Genomic DNA, 16,282 nt, shown 5'->3' on the forward strand with positions numbered 1-16,282 from the left:
TTCTAATCATGAATGACCAAATCCTATATGTGTATGAACCAAGGCACAAACTTTAAAGCACCGAAATTTGAAGAAAATCCATCTTGCTAAGCCCAACAAAATCTGAAGTCCACTGGCTATGCTCACTAAAGTCTGTCATTTCCATATTTCCTGTAGCAGTTCGAGTGCTGACGGATGAGAAGAAGGAGTGCTACCTGAACCTGGATGACACCGTGTTCTGTGACAGCGTCTTGGCAACCAACGTCACCAAGCAGGAGTGCTGCTGCTCCATTGGAGTGGGATGGGGGGATCACTGTGAGATCTACCCCTGCCCTGTCTCCCATTCAGGTACATTTGCATTGTTCTGTGCATACAAATGCAAGTGAACTCTCAACGGTATATTCACGGTATATCTCCAACCTCCTTCAGCCGTACGTGACAAATGGGCCGGGCCAACAATAGTTACTTGCCGTCCCTCGTTGCAAGTGTAAAACCCGTGTTGACTGTGCTTTCCAAGCTTTGCACCAAAGCTGTAGAATGCTCTTCTCCTGCAGCTGAGATCAGTCGACTCCTGTGGAGCTTTTATGAGGCAGCTGAAAACATTTTTATTCCGGCACGCCTTTGATGGCCTGTAACTGCTTTATTGTTTTTGTTGTTTTGATGCACTTTATTTTAGCTGCTGCTCCCCTGTTTTAACAGTTTAATGCCTTTAGCATTATTGTTTTGGTATATTTTCATATAGAAGGCAACACTTGGACTACTGCCTACCTACATTTGCTCCTTAATGACACAGAAAAGTTGTGATTTTCACTCGCTCCGTTCACAAGATCATCTGTTGCTTTCAGTTCCATATTTCCGTACTGAACTGGGTAAACAGATTTTTGTTTATTCTGCACCTTCTTCCTGGAATATGTTACAGAAAGGCTGGAAATTAACTGAATTAATCTCATTGAGTCCCTTTAAATCTAAACTGTGAGTTCTTGAGGCCATTTTCACAACTTACACTTGTTTTTTATAGCTTACTTGTAAATGTAATTATTATAGTATTTTTTTCATATTTTAATTGTTTTAACTGTGTAATTTTATAACTGTGCTTTGTACTTGCTGCTGCCTATCTTGGCCAGGACTCCCTTGAAAAAGAGGTTCTTAATCTGAACAGGATTTCTCCTGGTTAAATAAAGGTTAAATAAAAAAACAGAAATATTGTTTTTATCCTTATTTTGTTGTTGTAAAGCACCTTGTGATTTTATATCTGTGAAAGGTGCTATATGAATAAATTTTACTTACTTACTTAAAAGTGGACTCAGTTATGTCTCACAAATTCCAAATATTATGCCACAATCTGAATCTGTCTGCTGTATCTTAATCTTCTGTTTATTAACCTCCTTCTCTTCTCCAATCCAGCCGAGTTCCACTTCCTTTGTCCAAATGGACAAGGTCTCTACTATGAAGAGGGATTCCAGTACAGCCTGCCAGCCTACCATGGTGCATATTTTCTTTTTGTCATGATATAATCATCTCTGTAGCACTTGAATTAAACTACTTTTGTAGTGACCCTTGTCCAAACACGTTTATCAGAAAAAGCTGTCAGACCATTTTCCATAATTTGCCATTGCAAACACATGAATTGTGAACCTGTGAACACAAAAAATATTTTTCCTTTCTTGTCTGCAGATATTGATGAGTGCTCCTTGTTTGCTGATGAAATCTGTAAGAAGGGTCGCTGTGAGAACACGCTGCCAGGATATGAGTGCTACTGTCAACAGGGCTTCTACTACGACAGCAACCTCCTCGAGTGCATTGGTTAGTGCTTTGATTATCGGCATAAAATGATGCCTAAAGCTTCTCTCAACAGTTCATAGATGACCTGCAACGTGCTGTTGTTTCTCCCTCAGATGTGAACGAATGCCACGATGAATCTCTCTGTACTCATGGTCAGTGCGTCAACACCGAAGGCTCCTTCTACTGCAACTGTAACCGGCCCTGGACCCCAGACTACAACAAGAAGAAGTGTGTGATGGTGACAGTTGCAGGTCAGCAAATTGTCTTCTCCCAGCTTAAACTGCATTTATCTAGCTGTTAGAGGAACCATCTTGAGCATCTGTCTTTGTATTGTACAGATATAAACGAGTGTGAGGATCCAGAAAACTGTAAGAATGGCCTCTGTGTGGACACGCCAGGGTCATACTACTGCATCTGCTCTCCACCCTGGACCCTGGCTACTGACCGGAACAGTTGTGTGACTCCTGAGGAGCAGGCTGGTGAGTGGAGACCCTCTGTAGTATGAGAGTTACAGATAACAGCAAGCCAGTGGTGGGCTATAGCAGTTTAGACCGGGCAAAACGCTTATGAGACACATTATGTGATGCAAAACTGTTTTCTATCCAAAGCCGAAAAAGAAGGTGAAGGAGTTAAATAAACTTTTATGTAGGCGTCAGTGTTTGGAACAACCTTGAAAGCACTCAGCAACCTTTTTTTATATTTATTTATTTATTTATTTTTTACATACAGTGATGATCCAACATGATCCAGTGATTGACGAGAAAAATTAGAAACCAACATTTTGTACATGTGATGGGAAAAAAAAATACACATTGAGGCTATAAGATATATTTTCTTCATGCAGCACAATTCCAATCACCGTTTGCCTTTGTAATGTTATTTGTTGTAATTGCTGCCTAAATTTCAAAATGCATGACTCATAAACAATCCGCCAATATAATCAACAAATATTGCATTCATCATGAGGAAATCCACATTTACATCTACAAACGTCCCTTGGATTTCTGAAAAAGCCACATATCCTCGGATTTTGTGCTGTTTGTTATCTTCAGACATCAAAATTGTATAGCTTTAATAAAACCTGAAGTGAAATGTAACTTTCAATTGGTCTGTATTGAGTCGCACAGTCATGTTTTGTTAAAGACAATATGATCAGAGAATGGGGACATGCAGTCACAGTTACACTGCATCCAATATAAAGAAGGCTGACTGCAGCAGCAGTATTAGTAGAAGCATATTTAGTGAGTGCTGTCACTAGTGTGAAGTGGCAGTGAAGAATGACTTTGGGGTAGTTGTCCTTTGAACATGTTGCCTGAAGTAATTTGCAGGAATTTCTGTGTTTAAATGTGATCCAGCATTCTAAGTGTCCCTGTCACTGCTTATGTTTGTCGTATTTTACGTAACTGAGGTCTGGAAAATGTCTGATTCAGTGACGTTGAAGTGCTGTTGCAAATATGCAGATGTACTTGTCCTTTTAGTTAGTGCATGCCATGGTTAACAGGAGCAATTAGTTGCTGAATGTGGCAGAGTTGGGGCACAGACCCAAGTTTAACAGCGAGGCTCTGTCTTACCAAAGGTAGAACTACTCTGGTTCTTCTTCAGAATCTTGACATTGACCTCTGGTTCTGCATGTTGGTTGTAATAAAGCTAGTGTTAAAGCTGGCTGTGATGGTAAATACAACAGCAAAATGCTAAATGACCTTCATTTTGAGACTCACATATGGTCACAAGCTTGAAGTAGGGTTACAAGCAGTGAAAATGGTATTTCTCCACACTGAAAGGAACTCCATATCAAGCTGCTGCATCTTGGCGTAGAAACAAAACACTCCCATCTCCTGGAGTTTGGGATAATTTCTGACTTCTTAAGAATATGAAGTATGGACGGCTCTGGTCTCCCAGTTATTACTGCAATTATGGCATGAATAAATGGTTGTTAGATACCGATGAGCTTAAAAAAACACATACTTGGGCATATAAGAAACTGATGATTAAAGAAAGCATTTGGTTTATGTCAAATTGTTGTTCACTGTGCACCCAAAGCGCTACAGTATCTCTACTAAGGACAAATCATTTGTCTGAGAAATGTAATTCAATTGAAAACAAAGTAGCAAAACCATCATTTTAAGTCATTCAAATCTACTGTTTCAAGTTCAGTTTTAAGGACTGAATGAATGTGTGTACGGCTTGTCCTGGAATGTCTTGGAAATAGGACAGTAAGATTTATTGAAGAGCTGGAAAACCCAAAAGATTTCTTTTTTGCAAGACTTCTAGACCCTTATTCTCCAGGTTTCAGTCTAGTGACACCGTATTGGGTTCTGTTCAAGCTTAGAAAAACAGACACCCAAAATAAAGTAATAAATAGTAACTTTATCCGTAGAATGCATCCCCACAGCGGTGCACTCTGGCCTACTTAGCAGTTCCTGCTAACCTCTTGGCAGATTGTAGTGCTGCTGGAACCAAGCTCCCTCTTTCAACCTTGCAGATATCTCAGTGTGGTTGCATTTTTACGAGACAACAGCTGCAGTATTGTGCATGACTGAATCTTTTGTTGTCTTAAGCACAATCTTGCATGCAACATTTATGGTAGAAGCTTAAACAGAAGAAAAGAACATTACATAAAAGGGGGTGGACAGAATAACATTGCCTACTGAAGCTGTTTTTGTTTGGACTGTGTCAGAGCTACATTTACTCAATACATCCTGTTACCTAGAGAAGATGGATTAAGTAATGCAGATCCACCTCACACTACAGCTTCAAAGGTTAATACAGAGTAAAACAAACATATTCTTTACACAATTACAGAAACAACTGAACATTGTACAGAACATTTTACGGGGGAGCAGTTACTGTAGGGCAACAGTTGTGAATAAAAGTTTACGTACATTTGTACAGACCATGTATATTATGGCAGTCATGAGTTTCGATGACTCCTACAGCTCTTAATTTTCTTTGATAAAATCATCGAAACATGTTTTTGTGACAAAAAACAATCGTACATTTTGGTTCTTTCATAAACTTATTATAGATCTCCTGGTAATTTGACAAAATCTGCTGGGTCAAAAATGTACATACAGCAACTTCAATTATTGGTTTTGGTGATGCAGAAAGTTGTGTTAGTCTAATTTTCATAGTGGCATGACCTCTTAACTTCTCATGCGTGATTACGATTGACTACAGCTGCTGACTCCTTTGAGCCAACTTATCCAGAAACACTACAATGGAAATAACAGAGGAGCTCAGTGCTGATCTGAAAAAGCAAATCACTGACTTGAACAAGTCAAAAAAATCCATTTCAGAGCAAATAAATATTTCAAAATCATCTGAATGATTTGAAAACAAATGTTTTTAAGTACAAAGTGCATGGTATAATTGTAGCACTGTAGAAACACAAAGTGAAGATGGTGAAGAGTCAACCAGGAATGCCCAAAAAGTTGATCTGCAATGAATTAGAAGCTGCTGGAACACCAGAGCAGTGTCCATGGCCTTTTCATATTGCCATGGACTGAGAGGCTACCGTGCATGAAGGAGGCCCTTCCTCTAGAGGTGGCACTTTATGGCTCAACTGTAGTTTGCTGCTGATCACAGGGGCACAGAAAAGGCCTTCAGGAGGAAAGTCCTGCGGCCAGATGAATCAAAAATTAAGCTATTTGGCCATAATGACCAGAAATATGTTTGGTGGAGAGAAGATGAGGTCCTTATGCTCAAGACCACCAACCAACATCAAGCTCTGTTGCCGTTTTGCCGCCAGTATAACTGGCAGCTTTACACAAAATAAATGAAATAACGAAGAAAGAGAATTTCCTCTACATTCTTCAGGACAACCTAAAACCATGAGGCAGAAGGGTCTTAGATGCAGTTGGGTGTTCCAGCAAGACAATGACCAAAACTTACATCACACATGGTAAAAAAAATTGTCCAGATGTTAAGTTTTAGACTGGTCCCCCCAAAGTCCTGACTTAAACCACATCAAGAACTTCTGGACTATGCTGAAGAAATAAGTCAGTGTAAAAAAGCTAACAAATATCGACTTGAAATTTAGTTCAAAACCAATTCTTTAGAGAGCAGTGGTCACACATACATACAACGAACATACATATACTTGCCAGAACCTTGTGGGCAACTACCGAAAGCACCTAACTGATGTGAAAATGGCCAAAGGACCTTTAGGTAAATATTATAATTGCTGTTTGTATATGTTTTACCAGTGATTCCGTCACAGAAAACTGAGAGCTCTAGGAGACAATTGCAAGTCACGACATCCATGATATACATAGTCTTTACAAGAGTATGTATACTTTTGTACACAACTGTAAATTGTATGAAATTTCATATTTTAGTAGAAGTTTGTTGTTGTGTCCACCACCTACAGACTGGCCCCAAGCAGATGTTCATACTGTAACCAGTGTCTGTGGTGCCCTTTGCAGATGTGAATGAGTGCCAGGACCCCTCGTACTGTAAGAATGGGAGGTGTGAGAACACGCCCGGCTCCTTTCACTGTTTTTGCGACCCTCCCCTCACCTTCAGTGCAGCGCTGAAACAGTGCGTCTATGACGGTGGGTAAAATCAGTGTCAGCTCACCTGAGCCTGGCCTCTTGAAATGAGTTTTGGCTTACCTCGACATCTGCCACTCATGTTCCTCTTTGTAATTCCTCCCAATGTGTGTCCCATCTGGCCAATACTGGCTTTACGATGTACTATTTCCCTTTATACGCCCTTTAACAGAGACAGTTCTCTGTTCTTGGACTGTGTGTAGTTATATTGAATGAATGTACAAAACAGTATCAGAGAATGTTAGAATACATGATCTCTTTAGCAGCTTCACTGCATGGTTTTGTTCAAAGCAATTTGTTTCTTTTGTCTCTACTATTATGGCTGATTTGTTTAGAGAAAAGACTCGGCATCTGAGTACATTTAGTGGAGAATGTTCTGAGCTCACTAGTGATACTTTTGCGTGCAAGATCTATGAGTCACAATATCTGAATGTTTTTGAAGCCAGTGGGAAGCTATTAGCTGGTTTATTATTTGTAGTAAGCACTACAGTGCTTTTTACATCTGACAAAATAAGAGTAAAGAATAGTAGGTGTGAACCTGTCACTGTTAATTGTAATTTGGCTGCCAGCTACACTGTACATATAAATATCTCTTATGGATCTGGTAGCGACTTAAAATGTGATAATGTAAAACAGGTTGTTGTTTGCAGATATGACATATGATATTTTTGGCACTTTTTATGTGGCAACTTTAACATTTGTATCCTCATTCTAATAGTTATGTTTGTAAATAAATACAATCTATTAAAATGCGTTAGTATCTATGTGCCACAGTACTCCATACTGTGTGAACAGTGTAGTTGGTTAAGTTGGGTACTTACAGATACCCTAAATGATATGTTCTCTTTCTTATAAGAGCATGAAAATTCATACATTTTTTACAGTTTGGAAATCTGAACATTTTAAGAAATGGAGACATTGCAACAATGCATCTTGAGGACAGCATTGCGATTTCCTTCTCACAATGTCTCTGGATTCACCATTAAGTACTCAACCTGGACATTTTATGAAGCTGCATTTTGCTGACCATGAAAACAGAGACATACATAGTTTTTCTGTGTTATCAGGTGATATGGTGCAAAATACATGGCAAATACAAATTTCAACACGGCCCCAGACTGTCCATCAAGTTTCATGCATTTATGCAAAAGTTAACAGTTTCAAACTTCACCTGCATTAAGACTACATTTACTACACATCATATCAGACTAAACAAGTGTTATGACCACTCTAAGCTATACAGGTGCCCTCTGTAATATGACATACACTCATTTCTTTACTGAACATATATTAAGGATCAATGTAATCTGATGTAATGACTTTCCTTCAAGCTTCCACTTTTCTTGAGTATTTCCTGTGGCACATACTGAATACATCTGAAATGACAATAGTTCTCCTGCAAAACACTGTTTCACAAAAACTTGATATTATTCTTAGAACTCCGAGCTGTCAGAATGCGTCTTTCTCTCCTTTAACTATGAATTTCAATGCAAACAAAAGCAACTTTACGTACATCTGAGAATATAAAGTTTCATGTCTGTTTTTGATCCTTAGATCGCACTGCAGCCCACAAGGATGTGTGTTTCCTGCAGGTTGACGAGGGATCCATGTGCAGCCAGGCCAGGAACGGCATGGTGGTGACTTACTCAGAGTGCTGCTGTCACTACGGTCGAGGCTGGGGGCCCGAGTGTAACACCTGTCCACCCAGAAACTCAGGTGAGCCGGCTGAAGGTCCCACTGGCCTCTCGTGGTACCACTTTGCCCTTCTTTCGAACTAAAAGCAAGTTTGTTTCTTGCACAGAGATGTTCAGCCGTCTGTGTGAGATGCACCTCGAGACTGAGTCCGATGGGGAGCAGGATTTCTTGGCAGCTTTCGCCAACTATAACCCAGGTTAGACCATCTTTGTTTTCAGCATCCCCGCATGTCAGGCCCATGTATTCGCCTGCAAGTAAGCCTTATTTATTTTCCTCTCCATGTCACATTTTCTGTCTTCTCCTGCCTGTTCGTTCATGTAAAGGTGACAGCTCAGAAGAGGATTCAGACGAGTGCAGCTGTGCAAATGGCCGCTGTGTCCGTTCCTATCTGGGCACCATGTGTGATTGTAACCCAGGCTTTAGGCTAGACCACTCCCGTACCCGCTGTATAGGTCTGTGCTCGCTACATGTAAAAAACACTTATTTTTCATTAAAAACCTGTTGCTTTTTGAGGAATATATATATGCGTAGATGGGAACTTTGTGCCTCTGAGTGATTCGTTTCATTTCTGCTCCCTCTCATTGATATGTGCTCGTGTTTATTTGTTCCAGACATTGACGAGTGCGCAGAACCAGGAGCCCGTGTCAGTCCGTGCAAGAACGCCCGCTGTGTGAACACCGCCGGCTCATACAAGTGCTTCTGCAAACACGGCTTTGTGGCCACACGCAGGCCAAACGTGTGCGCCCGTCGCAGAACTCGGTAACCTCCGTGTGCCACTCTGTTTCTCCCCGTCTACACAGCGCACTTGAACTCCCACCCTGTACATGTTGCACGCACACTTCTATTTCATAGTACAAACATGGGACTGTGTGTACGCAGTGAACCTAAAAAACGTGTTCTCATCAGGAGCCACATCATAGCAACGGCTCATATGAAACATATCACCGTTGGCTCCTCTTTCAAGCACCGTTTCACATTTAAAAAGTACTCAATAAAGACAAGGAATATGGTTGTTTATTTGTTTGTTAAGCATTTTTTGTAATTATTGTTTTTTTTAAAGCTGTTTTTGTAGTTTAATTTTAAAAATGTGCTTTTTTTTAATCTCCCTGTTGCATTGATCTCAATTTGAATCTCAAGCAAACTCTTGTTTTAATAAGGAAATGTGTTTCAAAGATCTCCATGGTATAACAGTTGTCTTCAACCCATTTACAACTTCTATACCACAGGAATGAACTTCTACATGATGTTGTGTTCCCCTGTACATTCCCATTTAATCTGCATTCTTTCATGTCTAATTCTCAATCAACTGAATTGTATTTTCTTTCTAGCCACACTTTGCTGATTTTATTGTACAGTTTGTTCAGCAGAAGGGCCCCTGTCCTACCCCTGTTTATTTGTTGATGTAAAATATGAGAAACCTGACGTTTTTGTATAATTTGACATGTACACCTAAGTGTACTTAAGCAAGATTTTATTTTTAAAAGAAGTTCATGCACTAAGCAATGAAAAATAACGGGAATATTTGCTAAATGTAGCTTTTTTTGTCTGGAAAACCAAGAACATTTAACATCTATTGTCATAATTGCTGCATCAAAGTATTTAGAAAACCAAAGACGCTGTTGTGATGAGAAGAATTTAATTAAAGAAAGAACGTGCCAACCAGTCATGCTTTTGTTTCTCTTGTGTTTTAGGGGCAGTAGGTTTTGTTTACATGTATGAAGACAAGAAGAGAAAATAGTGATGCTCTAAGTTCAGACAGACTCATTCAGACAGTGAGGCTTCTCGGGGTTAAGAAGTTATGCAGGTCTGTGCTGTGGATGATTCAGTGTTGCCTTTCAAACACGCCTAGAAAGCAAATAAACCCAGAACATAGCAAGGCTTCCATACGTCTTCTATTAGGTTTGCTTCTATGTTATTTTACTTTTTACTTCAATATACAAATCTGTGACATTCGTACATTTATTTTTCTTTTTTCCCCACTGATTCTAGCTGGTTAACATGCTGTTTTGTACACATTTGCATTTTTAAAGGTCTTCTTTGGCTGCCTCACACATAGCACTGTATTAATGTTTGAAACCAAATGTTTTGCAGCATCAAGACTCATCTTGTTTTTATTTTCATAAATGGAAAGGTTTCGAGTACTAAAGTGGCAGTAATTTTGTTGCTCCTTCACTGCTGCAAATCATTCCCCGCAGATGTTTGTGCAACCAGATTGTTGTTGTAACCTTTTTTTAAAAGTCACAGATAAAATATGATTCTCTTCTGATTATTTCATAACAGACGAAAACAAGTTCCTGCAAGATATGCAAATATCCAGTGATTGAGTTTCTTATGGAAATAACACAATTACTCATAAGATGTGGTGCAAGAAGGCTGAAGTTCTTGTTATTGGCCCTAAATAGCTCCCAGACCGGGTTCCTGCCAGTGTTTGCTACTCTAATCTTGTATCTTCTGCCATCTGCTAAGAATACCTGAGTTAATTCTGTTCTGCTGCTGCTACAGAAATGCCTCCACATTGAAATCATCCCTTTCTTTAATGACACTTGTAAACTGTCCAGCAGAGAAAGCTAAATGTGTAATGTTTTTCATGGGAAATTAAATCCATTTAATTCTACCTAATTGCAAGTGTAGTCCAGTTCAGCAGGCCATGCAAACATTAAATGTAGCAAAAACTAATTTTAACATGTTGTAGTAGTAGAATAAGCACTTCAAAAATAAATGAATGATTCACTTTATTTTAATTGAGGTTTAATAACCAGTTCTACTCCAATAGCACAATAATCCAAATGAGTGACTGGTTAAAGCTTGACCGGGGAACAGAAATATAGAGCAAAAAAAAAAAAAAAAAGGAATATCAAGGCTGCAGTATATTAAATTTCCTTTCATACTGATCTCATAATGGACTGCATTAAGAGGGGTGAAGGATGGACTGTATCAGAACCTCAGAGAGCTATTTTTGAATGTTTTCTTTGTTCGCAAACAGATATCATTTTCTCTTCATTAGACAAACACAACAGTAACAAAGCATTATAAATACCTCAGTGGGCTTGGTTCAACTTGGAGCAAAATGCTACTGGATAAGAGACGAAGACCACAAAGCACACCGACCTCATCAGAATCTGAAGAACAGCGACATCTTGTGGCCTCTTTCTGTTACAATAATTCCTACAGAGAACACAAGCAGCGCTTTGTGAGAGTTACAGTAAAATGCAGCTTTTGGTTTTTCACACCAGAGTAGCTAGAGCAGAGCTTGATTTGTAGACCAGGTCATCAGAGGTCAGCATGTGCAGGCCACAGGTCAGTGCACAGCTGTGGTGGTTTAGGATTTCTTTTCTGTTTTATTTGAACTATTAAATGTTTGGCTTCATCTCATCTACTGCTGTTTTCTATTTGAAATCAGATGAACTCTTGCATTTAGTTTTATTCAGTTCTGTTTCTTTGTTTTGTTGTTTCTTGTTTTTTTTTGTAGATGCGTCTCATTCTACATGTTCTGACATATGAACCTGACTTCATATAATCAGAAAAATTTGAGTGAAAAAAAAGTAGTGTTATGCTCTCTGCTCCAGTCCCTGTTTCTCTCCTTCCTCCTGCTCTCTCTATCTGTTCTGATCTGTCTCCCTTTGGCTCCCTCTGTCTATCATCTCTCTTCTTCTTGTCTCTCTCGTCCCTGTGTCTAACTCTCTTTACTTCACCTGTCTACACTCAGCTGATCACTGCAGGTGACTCTCATTGCAGTAACCAGCTGACCTGCCCACAATATCATCTGTTCAGTATGTGAACTCTGCTTTTTCACTAGTTCCCTGATTCTGTTGCCCCCCTGGATTCAGATTCTCCCCACCAAGCCTGCCACCTCTGAACTGCTTCAACCCCATGGATTCTGCTTCTTTCTTCCCTCCTGGATTTCAGCTTGGACTCTGTTGTGCTCCTGTGTGTTCATGGATTTTTCCCCTCTCGGTTGTCAGTTTCCCCCATAGTGTGAGTACCCCTCCTGAGCTTAGTTTTGTTAATGCAGTTTAATTTCATAGACTTCCGTTTTTGAATTTGGTGTTGGTTTGTAGAGTTCAGAGTAGTTTGGTTTTGTTCTGTCCCCGCCCAAGCTCAGTTCTCCATTTATGTATTGGTTTAGCTATCTGGACTAATAAAACTCTTTCATTTATTCACTTGTCTGCCAGTTTTCTCTGTGTCTGCGCTTGGGTTCTCCAGCTCCCCTCATAACAATTAGCTTTGACTTAAATTTGGCTGTTTGTTTCTAAACATCAAACAGAAGCAGACTCATGCAGGCCACACTAGGCTTTGCAACAAGTACATAGAGAATACTATTGACATGAAGGCTTGATTTGTGGTTTTTCTATGACATTGTCTGTACTGGTGTTGTTGTTTAGGAATACCAATGTCATGTTGTCTCACTGATTTGTATAGATGCCACTCTGAAAGAGAGAGAGAGCATACTAGTTGGGATCATTTCAGGCTGACTTAAGGCAAACTTATTATATCCTGATGCATTTACTACAAACTGTAAACTAACTGTAAAGTGAACACCTCATGAATATGATCCTATCCTCCAAATATCCTATAGGTCAGTGCTTTATATTTCAATCCCATAGCAGTCATTTTGATGATGTATGAGCTGATGTTGGCTATTAATGTAATGCAACTGTTAATTGATTTTTAAATTTCGAAGCAAAAACTGAGAAAGTAATGCTTATTGGCTACTGCTTTTCAAATGAAGATAAAACTTTAATTTAATACATGTCTGCCTCATAGCCAAATGACTTCACCGTAGGCATCCTTGGTTGGGTTATTAAACTCAGAAAGCACATTTCTTTGAAGTTACTTGACCAAACTCCACAACAGAAAAAAAAAAAAAAAAAAATCTATTCTTGCTCCAGTGCTACTCAGAGCCTTAGTTCCTATACTATATAATGCAGTTAGAATTTACAACAGTTTTGTCTGGCAAATAAGCTCAAAAGTTAGTTTATTCAGTGAATAAAGCTGATGATATATGGGAAATCATCCCACTAAGCCAATTCTAACCCAACCTGTGGAGGCAGAGAAACGGTGAAACAGCACTGTGAGTAAAAAGCATTACAGATGAGGCTGCACTCCTGCTCAGACAGTCCATGAGTCAGAACAGCACTGAGGCATTTATCTGAACCCCCTGAGCTCACAGATTTGTTCATTAATCAGACCTTTTATTTTTACTCGCTTTCTGTGGCCGAAGAAAAAATAGTAATGCTTCTCTTGCTTTTTGTATTGAGTCAACATCACACCTAATTGGACAATTTATTGTGATGTCTTGTTTTGTTATGCCTTCTGGCAGAAAAAAATGTATTACTGGTGGTGAAAAGGATCTCGTAGCCCACTGAACAGCTTGAAATACTGCAGTGAGGATACAGATGAGTGCACAGTGTCTTCCTTGCCAAACCTCAGGGGACAATTCTAGTATTTTTTTAATTTATTTGTTGTTTGAATTCAATGACCTCGAATGAGCAAAATCATTGCAATCATCTACATTTGCATCTTGAATAAAAACATTTACACATCACTGTGCATCTATCATTCATAAAACAGTGAAGCGGGAAAGCCTTAAATTGCTGGTTTTTACAGCCTGTTGGAGCATAACTGAGATCAGAGAAAACGGTGTAAGGGAGGAGCAGCTGATTGCTTGCAGCATTGGTCTGAGTTGTGATTCAAAACCATTTAATACGATGCATTAAATATAAACTTTTCTTCTACACAATACTGTCTGATATACAATCTGTCCCATAGCATATTATTAAGGTTAATGTTCATAGATCAAAATTTAAACATTTAAATCACCAAGAAGCATGATTTTAATGAGATTCTGCTGCTTTAAATCCAATTAATAGTTCTAATATTGTTTATTTTTTCATTTTTGACTTTGCAGATATTATAAAATGGGTCAAAAATAATCCATAAGATCCTCCACTAGAGGGTGGTGCTGATACGTATGAGCAGCACTGAATCTGGTTTCCATGAATTTAACAGGGTTCTCACTCTCCGGATGTCTCCACTATGGTGTCGTCATATCTGATGGCAAAATGGAAAAGATTATGTTGCACATCTGAGGTGTGGGAGTTAAATATAAGGTATAAATGTCAATGTTCATAATCCCACTGCTCCTCCGATACAATAAATTTATTATTCATGTTAATTTGTTCTTGTTTCATAAGCTGTGGAGGAAATACTGTAGATATTGTAGTCATAAATGAAGCCTCAGTTTATGAAGTTCATTGTCAATAAAGACATATTTCTTATCTTTGTTTCTGTCAGTCATGAAAATAAGTCTGAAGGTTTTCTCATTATTTGTGACTTTGGTCTGATATGATAAATGTTGTCATAGCTTCAAGAAAAAGGAAGTTTGAATTGCATGTGTAAATAATGCAGCCGTCCCTGTCTTGTGTCGTGTGTTGGAGATACTGCAGGTGTGTTTTCAATTAGCTGCCACACCTGTTGTCATTTCCCACCTAGAAATCCTCCCGGTTCACATATGAATGAAGCCACAATGTTATCATGTGATTCATAAATATGAACTGCCTGTGAAACAGCTTGTCCTCTGATTTGCACACCAAGAACTGGGTGTCATAACTCACAGAAGCCGTCTTGCTGCCTCTTTGCACAGCCCTATAGATGGTCCTCGTCTTGCGAGCTTCGTTGGTCACGTTGCACCTTTGGGGCTCCACAGCTCCTCACTGTCCTGGTTTCATTCTGTCTAATTATTATATAATTTTAAACTGGAGCAGCAGGGTGACCTCCAGCAACTAGTTTAGGGAGAAAGTGATAGAAGAAAAGGGACGGGAGAGACAGAGGATGAGCAAGAACCAAAGCAGAAATAGCAGAGCTGTCCTTGGGAGATGACTCAAAAAAGAGGTGTTGAGGTTATAAATATCTTTTAGTAGGTCGCACTGACCGGAGTATAACCCGCTGGGTACTGGTGGCCACAGACTGCAGCGACTAAACTTTCTTCTTTCTTGGCCAAATACAACTTTAGTCGGAGGCTAAGGGACAAACATGACATAATGTATCAAGATAATTATGATGCTTGGAGATGACTTGCATATTTCACATCTGCTACTTGGCAAACACAGACAATCTGCTAGTTTTTCCTCCCATTTACAGTGCAGAAACACTGGACGAGGCTCCTCTAATTAATTAGAATGATGAGGTCCGTCTGTCAGTCACTGCAGATTTGTTCAGTCATCAGTATCACTGTAATTGCAGTGGCTGATTTATACAGTGGGGAGAGAAAAGTGGGAAACATTGCGTGTAGAAAGGTATTTTTATGACCTGCCTGGGGAAGCCTGTTTACTCAGTATCTTGTAGATTCTTGGTGACAGAGGGGTTGATTTATATAGTGTATTTCCTATGGGCTTACTGCATAAGCAGGCACAGAACAAAAAGACAGCTGATAAATCATAAAATCCCTCGGAGAAAAATAAAATGGCAAACCAACGTCTGGCTAATTTGTACCCATAAATACGTAAATTAATATTCAGATCCACAAACGCTGAACTGCGTTTTTTTTCTTCGAGACAAATGAAAAGTGATGCTTATGGGCATTAAAAAACATTTATATGCCTGGCCAAATTTGGAAGAAGAATGGCTATCAGAGCATCTGAGCTGTTGCTAATAAGGAGAAAAACAACAGGGCGGCCTCACAGGGAGGAAGGACTTCAGCTCAGATGAAGAAAGATGTGAAGATGAGCTATCTTCTTTAAAACAGGGTTTACATTTCAAGTCATGTAGCCAGTGGTAATTAGTAAATCTTTGATGTAGCTGGAAGAGAAGCTGCACCTTTACCATGTGTTTGTGACTGAAATAAACTTCCTTCCTACGATTTATACCATCTCGAAGCAAAGGGAGTATAATGCTGCACATATCAGCACCAGGATATGTGTTTAGTCGACTGCTTCAGGCCTCAGGGATCTGTTTGACATGTGGTCTCTGGGGTAGACTGTGCCTCTTTTTCCTCCAGCTTTTGTCTGTCCCTGCCTCTGACACTTTATTAAAGGGCAGCACACAGACCCCCTCCATTACCGGGGATTGGAGTCGTATGATTCAGCTTTAAGGTTGGGAATATCAGTCACACACACTTATTGTGCTAAGAAAAAAAAAAGAATAGAGATCATATCCACCCAGCTGTGAAGGCATAGTCACACCGACTTTACCAAACACCCCCCTCCCTCCCTCGCAGCTCCACCCTGGTCATTGCACGCACCAATGGTGACCCCACCCGTCCAGGGTCCCATCTATAG

The 16,282-nt window shown here is 39.5% G+C and overlaps 1 protein-coding gene across 1 annotated transcript in view; it reads left to right on the forward strand.

Moving 5' to 3' along the window:
• ltbp3 (latent transforming growth factor beta binding protein 3) overlaps positions 1 to 9,668 on the forward strand; it is a 42,064-nt gene extending 32,396 nt beyond the window's left edge. The window contains exons 19-28 of the mRNA XM_051937727.1: positions 157 to 327; positions 1,384 to 1,464; positions 1,654 to 1,782; positions 1,875 to 2,012; positions 2,100 to 2,240; positions 6,186 to 6,314; positions 7,866 to 8,027; positions 8,113 to 8,202; positions 8,330 to 8,458; positions 8,618 to 9,668. Coding sequence (XP_051793687.1) covers positions 157 to 327; positions 1,384 to 1,464; positions 1,654 to 1,782; positions 1,875 to 2,012; positions 2,100 to 2,240; positions 6,186 to 6,314; positions 7,866 to 8,027; positions 8,113 to 8,202; positions 8,330 to 8,458; positions 8,618 to 8,769 — 1,322 coding nt within the window. The 3' untranslated portion in view covers positions 8,770 to 9,668. The remainder of the gene's footprint in view (positions 1 to 156; positions 328 to 1,383; positions 1,465 to 1,653; positions 1,783 to 1,874; positions 2,013 to 2,099; positions 2,241 to 6,185; positions 6,315 to 7,865; positions 8,028 to 8,112; positions 8,203 to 8,329; positions 8,459 to 8,617) is intronic.
• The last annotated feature ends 6,614 nt before the right edge of the window (positions 9,669 to 16,282 follow it).

The sequence above is a fragment of the Acanthochromis polyacanthus genome, chromosome 17, assembly GCF_021347895.1.
Source record: "Acanthochromis polyacanthus isolate Apoly-LR-REF ecotype Palm Island chromosome 17, KAUST_Apoly_ChrSc, whole genome shotgun sequence".
NCBI classification, from domain to species: domain Eukaryota; kingdom Metazoa; phylum Chordata; class Actinopteri; family Pomacentridae; genus Acanthochromis; species Acanthochromis polyacanthus.